At 43.6% G+C, this 11,921-nt stretch overlaps 1 protein-coding gene across 2 annotated transcripts; it reads right to left on the bottom strand.

Annotated features, from left to right (window-relative positions):
• Window positions 1-880: 880 nt before the first annotated feature.
• Window positions 881-9,113, bottom strand: LOC117408686 (flavin-containing monooxygenase 5-like). Of its 2 annotated transcripts, none has more exons than XM_034919369.2 (9): window positions 8,995-9,113; window positions 5,578-5,719; window positions 4,511-4,699; window positions 4,240-4,405; window positions 3,626-3,768; window positions 3,227-3,426; window positions 2,783-3,138; window positions 2,086-2,158; window positions 881-1,968 (listed from the first exon to the last, which is right to left on the bottom strand). In XM_034919369.2, exons 2-9 carry the CDS (start codon window positions 5,707-5,709, stop codon window positions 1,554-1,556), a joined length of 1,674 nt encoding a protein of 557 aa, XP_034775260.2. In that variant the 5' UTR covers window positions 5,710-5,719; window positions 8,995-9,113; the 3' UTR covers window positions 881-1,553. The 2 variants fall into 2 exon arrangements, with proteins under 2 accessions (XP_034775260.2, XP_033869810.3); XM_034013919.3 differs by lacking the exon at window positions 8,995-9,113 and adding an exon at window positions 5,898-6,245.
• Window positions 9,114-11,921: the final 2,808 nt, after the last annotated feature.

Raw genomic sequence — 11,921 nt, forward strand, 5'->3', positions numbered from 1 at the left:
TGTTGTTTTTTTTTTTTTTGACGGATTCAGTTTTCGCTGCAGATGGATTTATTTTCGTACTTTTTCTTCTTGTTACGTGGCGCCGCTGCGCTCCGATTTTTTTAAATTTTTTTTGGGGGGATGCAAGCTAACTGAATGTGATTTTGCAAGTTGCATTTGAGTGTACAGGGTAGTTGCGAAAAAAGGAACTTATGCAAGGCTCTCGTTTCCTTCTGTATTGTGTGCATGGCGTATGAGGTAACGTCTGAACGTTTTAGTTACACAGTGTTCAGAAATTAGGATTTAAGAGTTATGATTTTGTGCAAGTTGTACTGGTTTTACTCAAAGTGATTCCTGTGCAGGTATTTATGAATGGGAATAATAAGAGACATGCACTTCTTTCTTGTTTGATGAGCAAGAAAAATAACTGCATTTCTATAATGTTCAATTATACAAAGATACCTAATTTAAAGGTTTGATAAAAACGTCTGTTCAGTTTTTGCAATTTATTTTATTTACTAAAGTGCATATTCACTCAGTGCATATTCCATGTGATTTCCATGTTTCACGATATTTATTCAAATGAATAAAGCACAGTTTAGATGAGGTATATTTATAATGTTACAGGTTTAAACATATAAAATGTTTTTAATTTGACATTTCCCCAAGGAGTGCTAATAGAGGGCCGCAGTGGCTAATGCAGCTGAACAGGTGGGCCTCAGGTAAAAAAAAATAAAAATTGGGAACTCCTGGGCTAAAGTATAAGTGCAATCATATAATTCAGGATTATTACATCTTCATTACAATTTTTTAGACACCCTTATCTCATGAATTAATAGCAGTTATTTTAAAGGGAAGTTTTCCAATTACCCAAACAACAAACTACAGCACAGCAATATGATTGAGGTTAAATTTAATCATTTATTCAAATTTATAACAAAACACCAATTACAAAATGTGACACCTTTTACAACATGTTTTCATGTTGGCAATTTCTCTTTGTTAATTCAAAATACAGCTGATGGTCACCAAAGTCCCGGGTCAGGGTGAGGTAACAGGGACGGTAACTGAAGCAGACAATGGAAAGTTCTGAATTGCATTTTCTGCCTAGCTGGGTAAGAGTCCCCAGATTTCCAAAGCTCAGGACCGGGGCACATAGATTAAGAATAGTTACAAAACGACACTTTTTTAAAGCATGCTTCTTATTTGAATATAGTGCTTTTATCACTGTTACTGTTTTCACAGTAAAATAAAAAAAAACAACGAGCTCTGTCTGCTGCACAACCACGGCACCTTCCCTTTCCAGCTCCTGGCCATGTTGAACTACATGTTCTAATCATATGGATTGCTGTTTTTACTGCTGTTTTTGCACATTTTTAATTTAGTACACTAACCTATATGAAAAATATTATTCATGACCCATTAATATGATTGCTGATTATTTATGTAATTAACGCAAGGAGCGCTATCTGGCTCCTTTGCAAACTAGGACTTTAAGGTTTCTGGAAAAATCTCAGGACATAGGGACATTTGATGGGAAAAGGGGATGGTCCCTGTAAAACCAGGACATCTGGTCACCCTAAGTTGGGTACAAATCTCTGGATAAAGGGGGGGAGGTTCTGGATAAAGGGGGGAGGGTAGCGGTGGATGTAAAGGGAAGCTGCAGTGCACAGCAGGCAGGTAGCAGACAGTTTGAGCAGCAGAGGCACCGTGGAGGGGCGGGGTGTTTCCGGGAGCACACGTGTTCTCAGCGGCTTGGTGACGCGGTCCCACTGCGTGAGGATGGCACGGCGAGCCCCGGCCCACTGCCCCGGCCCACAGAGGCGGTACTGGTATGGGGTGCAGGGTCCCAACAGCAACTGCAGACCCAGCCTCGGATCCCTGAGCAGCAGCCAGCCCAGCCTGGGGCGCACGCCCAGCTGTGCAGCCAGCTCATCCATGTAGGGGATATAGTCCACCTGGATGGTGTGGCGCTGGGACAGCACGTACCTGCATTGAGGGAGAGAGAGCATCAGTGCAGCCTCCAGCTTTCACTATTTTATCCCTCACGAGATGAAATAACACATATATATATATATATCAGATGATATGTTTTTGTATCTGTACCTTTTGGCCATCGCCTTTTTCTTATTCTCAATGTCCTTCAGCATAGTTTTCTCCGGTGGCAGCTTTTGTAATTCTGAGAAGAGAACAGAAAACAGAGACAGGGTAAAACAATACCCCCCCGACACCAGCCTGCCGCTGCACACCACCACCACAGCTCTCAGCTACTGTACCGTCTCCCTCCCTCATCAACGTGGCAGCTGTCCTTGTGAAGCAGTCTTCACCAGTAATATTTGTAGAGCTTTTTAACTGAACCAAGACTTTGCACATATACAGCTATGTATCCGGAATACTCTTTATCTTTAAATAAACTTCAAAAGATAGACTGCTCATTTAAAGATAAGAAACAAATGTAATATAATTACGCAGTCCATGTCATGTTAAAAGACAGCAATACGATTTTCTTGTTTCCATTTCGGTATGGCTGCTTTGGACCTTCATTCCAAAACTGTCATATGACTCCACAACTATAAGACAATGACATGTGCACAGAAAATCTAAATTCTGTCGTGTTAAGCATTTACTTGGACTGACTGCACACCATTACATTTCAGGCCAAGACAGATGTAGAAAAAATTCTAATTTTTTAAAAGTGTTCAGTGCATCTGTCATGCCCAAAACCTCTAACCATCTAAACCCCATCTCAACCCCATCCCAGCAATCCACTGTTAATTTGCAAGCTTCAATCACCAGCTCCTACCTGCAAAGACCCGCGTTGTCCACCGCGCCTGCAGCTCCGAGATGGGCATGATGGCTCCTAGAGGCTGGATGAGTCCAATGACAGCCAGTGTGGGGCGCTCCAAGGCAGGAGGGAACACGTACTTGTACAGAGACACCTGGTTGTCGGCCACAGCGAGGACAGATTCGTCGAGGAAGGGGAAGGAGAAGGTGTATCCCGTGGCGAAGACCACCACGTCGATTCTGTCCTCCACGCTCCCGTCCTGGAACACCACACTCGCACTCCTGAACTCGCTCACGTTGGGTTTGACCTGAACCCTCCCTGAGAGGATGCGGTTTGGGAGATCGTCGTTCACCATGGGATGCTGGCTGAAGAGCCTGTGAGGGAGGGAGAGGAAACACGTGGTGATCTCTTCAGGGTCTTACTGTTCACCTGGTCCCTTCAGGAGCCATGCCTGGATATTACCTGTGCTCGGGCTGGAGTCCGTACAGACTGTGGTCAAAGCGGGTGTTGATCTTCCTCTCCCCAATCCAGTTCAGGAGGCTGAAAGGCAGGTATTTCCTCAGCAGGGCCGTGACGCGCGTGCCGTGCATCATATCTCGAGGGAACCCGTTATCTGAGACACGATTCAGCACCCAGGAGCCTCGCCTCGTACTCAAGAACACCTGCAGAGGATTGAGATCCTGACTTACACTCTCTGAACGTTCGTTACTCAGCTGTGTTCTGTCATTAGGCTCACTTTTCTAAAGGGTGCATGAAGAGCGTTTGAACCGTGGGCTGGTCATGGTGCTTCTGAACTCTAGCTGAAGAAACAAATTGACGTCTCTGTTCGGTTGTTTATTTTTGCACATTGCTGGGGCCCACCTGCTCTGCGACTCCGCTCATCTCCACAGCAATGTCGCCTCCCGAATTCCCAATCCCAATCACCAGGACCCTCTTCCCCTGGAATTCTTGGGGACTCTTATAATCCCGACTGTGGAAATACTGCCCTCCGAACTTCTCGATCCCTAGAGGGCGTGAAGAAAGCGTGTTTAAATTCAGGTCTCCAGATTGTGGAACTCATTGCCCTTTTCTATTTAGTGATGCTGCCTTTGGCAATATTTTTATGTCAATATTAAAGACTTACTTTTATAGCCTTTTTAACTTGACTTACAAACATAATTGTTTGTATCTCTTTGATTTATTTATTTTTGTGATTGTTTTGGGTTTTATTGTTCATTCTTATTAATTTCTTGTTTTCTTCAATTGTTTTATTTGTATTTTATTATGGTGGTATGAAAGGTGCTATATAAATGCAAAGCAATATAATTGAAATAGAGTAAAAGAGTGACCTGTTGATGTATGCCGGTGCCAGTGTACTGTTGTATTAATGTACATTAACCCCATTATCAATAGACAATGTTGCTGTTACCCCAGAGTCCAGTTCAGCCCCTCAATGTTACCCGTCTTGCACACAGCACTTGTGTGGGAGTCCCTACCTGGGAAGTCGTGCAGAGGCATGTGGGGGTGGGTGTGGTGTCCAGTGCAGACCATCACCCCGTCGAAGGTTTCTGATTGCTCCTGCCCCGCACTGCTCACACTCACCACCTCCCACTGTCCCGAGCGGGAGAAATCCGGACGCTTCTTCACACTGCGCACTGCGGTCTGACACACACACACACACAGGGGAAAGGAAACAGTCAGTAAGCAGATTTACACAGTGCAGTCGTTTTCACAGAGCGCGACAGGGCAAGGGAAACGCACACTGACCTGGAAGCGAACGTGGCGCGTCAGGTCAAAGTGCTGGGCGTACATGCGGAAGTATTCCAGGATGCGGGAGTTGTGCATGTAGTTGGGAAAGTGATCAGGAATGGGGAAGTCGCTGTAGCACATCATCTCTTTGGAGGTGTTGATGATGACCGAGTGGTAGATACTGGCTCGCTCAGCCTCCGCTTCCTCCTGCAAACGAGAGACACAATTATACAGCTGACTGGAAAGGGTAGTGCAAACTGTGTGCTGTTCACACACTGTACGGTACACTGGGCTCCTAATGAGCTGTGGAATGAGCGAAACAGAAGATCTCTACGTATATATGTTTGTAAAACCCAGATGACTCGTATACTTGTAACATATTCAAATAAAACCTGCCTGTACAATGCTGAACAAAACCAGGACATCTCAACGTGCTTGAGCTCGAAAGATTGGGGGTGGGAGGATGAGGGGTGTGGGGCTATTAGCAAAGAAATGCTGAAAAAAAATAGGTCCAGGGTCAAATTTAAGATAATATTTTTATCATGATGCTGTAAGTTTGAGAAAAATCTGCTCAAAAACACTCAACATCTGACTTTGAGAAATCCAGGGAATTATCTGAGACACTTGCTTAGCAGTCTGATGCATTCCAGCCTGTACAGTAATTTGATTTCACCTGGACAAACCAGAGCCTAAATTAGACACACGATGCATCATTTGTGCAAGCCACTTACAATCGAGGCTTACATTATTCCCTGGCAGCAAGAAACTCATTTGTACAGGTCTTTTTTTTTTTGGACTTGATGAAAGCACCTGTGTGTAACAAGACAGAGGCTGTGTGCGATCCAGCGCCCTGCAAGCAAGTGTCTTAACCACAATGCAAAAGAGCCAGGCTTCTCTGCATGCGTGGCTTTAGAGCTTTTAACCTCCTCTCATCGACGGGACAGAATCTGTAACAGCAGTGCATCACACAACACTGCCTGTTACATGTGGGACAAAGACTCTGCAGAGTTGACGTGAGGTTTTGTGATATGGGCTCTCTTTAAAGGAACAAGCAGAATCAGAAAGAATTAAAAGCACCCTCTCACCTTGAACCTCCAGAGCCCCCCGATGTCCTTGCTGCGTTCGAAGCAGACCGGCTCCAGCCCCTCGTCCAAACAGCTCTTAATGCAGGTGAGCCCCGTGGCTCCGGCCCCGATCACAGCTATCCGCCGCCCCATCTCACTGCCGCTGCCGTGGGGAAGAGGGAGAGGGGCGCTTACTGCACATTGATATGCACTTCACACATCGACGGCTAACACACACCCTTATCCAATACATCCCACCCGAGAAAACACATAGCAATATTTATATAAACATCAGTAGCAACTTTATAGTTACAGCACAAGGTTTTTTCAGCTGTCATTACCTGCTCCGTTTCAGTCTCAGGCACACACTGCAAGATCTTTGCAAAGCTCTTCCTAGTCTTATGCACAGTATAGAAGTTAACGTGACGAGAACAAAGTCCTAACCAAGTGTTATACAACTTTCCTGTTTGCCATTGACTGGGTGAAAGGTTTGTATTGCAGTCTCAGACCTCCATTTTAACTAGAACAGGGTAGAGGGATCAGGTGTGAGATTAAAAGCATCTCACACCTCAAGACAAATAAATGTCTAGTGTTCTCTAAATAAAAAAAAAGGTAACATAATTAATTTCTTCAATACAAGAAGTAATTAAAAAATAAATTAAAAATAAACTTAAAACAGTTTTGCACATGTAGAATGAGAATATCCCAGCTATGCATGTGAATATTATGATGAATCCAGAATTGTGTAAGTGGTTGGTCAAAATGCTCTCTGTCTCCGAGGGTTGTGTTACTGGACTGAGGCAGCTGACAGCCCCCCCCCCCCCTCCCCTCCCCTCCCCCCCCTCATCCCTGGTATTTGGCTTAACCCTGAATTTAGAGAGGATTGAACTTTGAAATCCTGTTTGATTAATTCTGTTTGTTTCCACTTGAGTTGGTTAATAAGAAATCACTGACATCCACTGGAACACTCGACTCCCAAGTAGGCTAAAGGTTAAAAACGAAAGAGTGGCTTTATCAGTGTGTGCAGAAATCAAAGAGAGGCTTTATCAGTGTGTGCAAAAACCAAAGAGAGGCTTTATCAGTGTGTGCAAAAACCAAAGAGAGGCTTTATCAGTGTGTGCAAAAACCAAAGAGAGGCTTTATCAGTGTGTGCAAAAACCAAACAGAGGCTTTATCAGTGTGTGCAAAAACCAGAGAGAGGCTTTATCAGTGTGTGCAAAAACCAAAGAGAGGCTTTATCAGTGTGTGCAAAAACCAAACAGAGGCTTTATCAGTGTGTGCAAAAACCAAACAGAGGCTTAAACTGTTTTGGCCACCACTAGTTTCAATAAGCAAGGCGTCCCCCACAAGTGCAGCGGCTCTCCCAATGCTGCCATGTAATGCACAACTATAGAGCGGGACATTCGTTCTCCATTTATTTACTCCAACAAATGAGTTTCTGCCAGCAGCACTGCAAGAGAGGTACAACACCCCTAATTAGAACATAAGAACATATGAAAGTCGTAAAAGTCCCCTGGGTCGACATTGTCAATACCTTTTAGAATTTGTAATGCTTGAATCAGATCACTGCGTCGTCTTCTTTGTTCAAGACTGAATAGATTCAATTCTTTAAGCCTGTCTGCACATGGCATGCCTTTTAAACCGGTGATAATTCTGGTCGCTCTTCTTTGCACTCTTTCTAGAGCAGCAATATCCTTTTTGTAACGAGGTGACCAGAACTGAACACAGTATTCTAGGTGAGGTCTTACTAATGCATTGTAAAGTTTTAACATTACTTCCCTTGATTTCAATTCAACACTTTTCACTATATATCTGAGCATCTTGTTGGCCCTTTTTTATACCTTCCCCACATTGTCTAGATGAAGACATTTCTGAGTCAACATAAACTCCTAGGTCTTTTTCATAGATTCCTACTTCAATTTCAGTATCTCCCATATGGTATTTATATGCACATTTTTATTGCCTGCGTGCAGTACCTTACACTTTTCTCCATTAAATGTAATTTGCCGTGTGTCTGCCCAGTTCTGAATGCTGTCTAGATCATTTTGAATGACCTTTGCTGCTGCAACAGTGTTTACCACTTCTATTTTTGTGTCATCTGCAAATTTAACAAGTTTGCTTACTATACCAGAACCTAAATCATTAATGTAGATTAGGAAGAGCAGAGGACCTAATACTGATCCCTGTGGTACACCACTGGTTACGTCGCTCCATTTTGAGGTTTCTCCTCTCATCAGTACTTTCTGTTTTCTACATGTTAACCACTCCCCATGTACATGCATTTCCTTGAATGCCTACTGCATTCAGTTTGAGAATCAATCTTTTATGTGGGACTTTGTCAAAAACTTTCTGGAATTTGCTATCTTTATGCTGTACTGGTATCTGTTCTGAATCCTTATGCTGTACTGGTATCTGTTCTGAATCCTTATGCTGTACTGGTATCTGTTCTGAATCCTTATGCTGTACTGGTATCTGTTCTGAATCCTTATGCTGTACTGGTATCTGTTCTGAATCCTTATGCTGTACTGGTATCTGTTCCAATATCCTTATGCTGTACTGGTAAATGTTCTGAATCCTTATGCTGTACTGGTATCTGTTCTGAATCCTTATGCTGTACTGGTATATGTTCCAATATCCTTATGCTGCACTGGTATCTGTTCCAATACCATTATGCTGTACTGGTATCTGTTCCAATATCCTTATGCTATACTGGTATCTGTTCTGAATCCTTATGCTGTACTGGTATCTGTTCCAATATCCTTATGCTGCACTGGTATCTGTTCTGAATCCTTTTGCTGTACTGGTATCTGTTCCAATACCCTTATGCTGTACTGGTATCTGTTCCAATATCCTTATGCTATACTGGTATCTGTTCTGAATCCTTATGCTGTACTGGTATCTGTTCCGATATCCTTATGCTGTACTGGTATCTGTTCCGATATCCTTATGCTGTACTGGTATCTGTTCTGAATCCTTATGCTGTACTGGTATCTGTTCCAATACCCTTATGCTGTACTGGTATCTGTTCTGAATCCTTATGCCGTACTGGTATCTGTTCTGAATCCTTATGCTGTACTGGTATCTGTTCCAATACCCTTATGCTGTACTGGTATCTGTTCTGAATCCTTATGCTGTACTGGTATCTGTTCCAATACCCTTATGCTGTACTGGTATCTGTTCTGGATCCTTATGCTGTACTGGTATCTGTTCTGAATCCTTATGCTGTACTGGTATCTGTTCTGAATCCTTATGCTGTACTGGTATCTGTTCTGAATCCTTGTAACTTATCAGTTAAACAGTCAGTTATCTAATTAACCCCCTAAAACACAATTTTAAATAAAAAACTTAAAAGTAACAAGAAGATCATTAACATGTGACTATTTTAACAACTATCCTTCTTTTTTTATTTTAAAAAGTGAGTTTAAAAAAAAAACAAACCTCTGAACAGGCCCGGCCTAATCTACCGTGCTTCTCCAAACAGCCTCAGACTCCTGTTGCACCGAGCGCTCCCCTCTCTGTGCAGCTCTGCTGGCCAGTTGCCTGCCTGTTTGGCTGGAAGCTGGCAGCTCCTCCCCCTCATATTCAGTGTGGGTTCACTGAAAAGCTGAGCACAGCCTGCAGTGGTGCAGGCTGCCTTTGCAAACTCGCTTCAATCAGCCTGACTTCCCTGCTTCTCTTTCACGAGTGGATTGCTCCTGGTCACGGCTCCTATTTTCCAACCTTTTTCACTATATTGTTATTTGTTAAATGCTGTATTTTGGGTGAGGGTGATTTTGATGTTATATACATGTGGCAAAGTGGTAATTAGTAGAGCAGGTGAAGTGCAGGTGCAGTAACCCAACAAGAAAAGACAGACAACAAAGTAAGGGTGAAATGGTTTCTGTTTTATTTGTAATCCAAATGGTCTGATGACCCAGCAGTAAATAATAGGAGGACTGGCAATGCACAGCGAAGTGTATTGCACAGAGAATAATTAGGGGTTGCAGCCCCGTAAACAATAATAAACAATAGTACAAACACACATAAGATACAAACACCATCACCAGTCCAAAGTGCTGTAGTGCTCGCTGTGAATTTATCCGTGCTACAATGTGCAGGGTTGTCCGGGTTTAGTGCTGGCCATGGGTGACAGCTCCGGATCGTGTTAGCGGTCTAGTCTTAATAAACAAACAGTACATTATTATTATTATTATTATTATTATTATTATTATTATTATTATTATTATTAATTTCTTAGCAGACGCCCTTATCCAGGGCGACTTACAATCGTAAGCAAATACATTTCAAGTGTTACAATACAAGTAATACAATAAGAGCAAGAAATACAATAACTTTTGTTCAAGTGTGACAAACCACAATTCAATAATACAGCAGATAATAGTGATAGTTACATCAGGATATGATTATATACAAAATACTACAGGTTAAACACTTGGCAGATTACAGTATTCTGAAGTACAGGATTAAATGCAGTAAAATAGGGGGCAGATAAGAGCAAAATAAAGCACATTTAAATGAAGGGTGATAGTGTCCCAGGATACAAACAGAGGAGCTCTACAGGTGCTGTTTGAAGAAGTGAGTCTTAAGGAGGCGCCGGAATGTGGTCAGGCACTGGGCAGTCCTGACATCTGTAGGAAGGTCATTCCACCACTGCGGAGCAAGGTAAATCTGAGCATCATCAGCATAGAAATGGTATGAGAAACCATAGGATGCGATGAGGGGGCCCAGGGAGCGGGTGTAGAGAGAGAACAGGAGAGGACCCAAGACTGACCCTTGGGGGACTCCAGTTAAGAGAAGGTGAGGTGTGGAGGTTGCTCCACGCCAGGTTACCTGGTAAGTGCGGTTGGAGAGGTAGGAGGAGAACCAGGCCAGAGCAGTGCCAGAGATCCCCAGGTCAGCAAGAGATGATAGTAGAATAGAGTGATCAACAGTGTCAAAGGCAGCAGAGAGGTCGAGGAGAATTAGGACAGAGGAGAGAGAGGCAGCTCGGGCACACTTAAGTGAGTTGGTGACAGACAGGAGGGCGGTTTCAGTGGAGTGAGCAGAGCGGAAGCCGGATTGGAGAGGGTCAAGCAGAGAGTGGTTGGACAGGAAAGCAGAGAGCTGGCGGTGTACAGTACGCTCGAGGGTTTTGGAGAGGAAGGGTAGGAGGGAGACAGGACGGTAGCTCTGGAGTGAGGTGGGGTCGAGGGTAGGTTTTTTGAGGAGGGGAGTGATAGAGGCTTTTTTGAAGGCATTTTAGACAGACAGACAAAACAAACAAAACACTCACGGTAATAATCACAGTATCGGTCCTTTCGGTTCTTAGCATAACCATCACAAAGAACAGGTCACCTCACTACGTCCCCTTTATATACCGTCAACCATGACCCATCTGTTAACGAGCGCACCTGCTCCTCCAATCCGCGGATGCCACACCGTTACCCTTCTGGGTCAATGATTTAGTTTACCGTAGTTCAGTCCCCTTTCTAGATGGCCGACTTCCGCCTAACCCTGGCAATGAAAGGTCGGGCCATCCAGTCCAGGGTGCTCTGTTCCCTTTACACAGCGCCCTCACAGGTCGGGAAGGAGATCATTCCATCTGTCACAATACTATATATCTATTTTCCCTTTCTTCTGTTAAATTCTGGTAATTAAAAAATAAATACTGGTAATAATGAGTTTTACGTGAAACCGTCTGGAAATTCCTGGGGCATCTGCAGCTCCCTGAAGGGAATTTTTGGAGCGCCCTTTATTTGTTCATTTTGCTGACAAAGTGACTTTCTACTCTTTATCAGTGTTACTGTCAGCATACCTGCAAGACTGTCACACCAACCTGAGCCTTCTTTATCAGTTACTCTTAACATACCTCCAAGACTGTGACCAATCCGAGCCTTCTTTATCAGTGTTACTGTCAGCATACCTCCAAGACTGTGACCAATCTGAGACTTCTTTATCAGTGTTACTCTTAACATACCTGCAAGACTGTGACCAATCCGAGCCTTCTTTATCAGTGTTACTGTCAGCATACCTCCAAGACTGTGACCAATCCGAGCCTTCTTTATCAGTGTTACTGTCAGCATACCTGCAAGACTGTGACCAATCCGAGCCTTCTTTATCAGTGTTACTGTCAACATACCTGCAAGACTGTGACCAATCCGAGCCTTCTTTATCAGTGTTACTGTCAGCATACCTGCAAGACTGTGACCAATCCGAGCCTTCTTTATCAGTGTTACTGTCAACATACCTGCAAGACTGTGACCAATCTGAGCCTTCTTTATCAGTGTTACTGTCAGCATACCTGCAAGACTGTGACCAATCCGAGCCTTCTTTATCAGTGTTACTGTCAGCATACCTGCAAGACTGTGACCAATCCGAGCCTTCTT

Source organism: Acipenser ruthenus, chromosome 12 (genome assembly GCF_902713425.1).
Source record: "Acipenser ruthenus chromosome 12, fAciRut3.2 maternal haplotype, whole genome shotgun sequence".
Taxonomy (NCBI): Eukaryota; Metazoa; Chordata; class Actinopteri; order Acipenseriformes; family Acipenseridae; genus Acipenser; species Acipenser ruthenus.

Excerpts from the sequence above, each read along its gene's own strand:
- LOC117408686 (XM_034919369.2), bottom strand. The coding sequence starts at position 5,709 with ATGGGGCGGCGGATAGCTGTGATCGGGGCCGGAGCCACGGGGCTCACC. Across the intron at positions 4,406-4,510 it reads CGCGCCACGTTCGCTTCCAG|ACCGCAGTGCGCAGTGTGAA; the intron begins GTCAGTGTGCGT and ends TGTGTGTGTCAG. Across the intron at positions 3,139-3,226 it reads GGACTCCAGCCCGAGCACAG|GCTCTTCAGCCAGCATCCCA; the intron begins GTAATATCCAGG and ends CCTCCCTCACAG.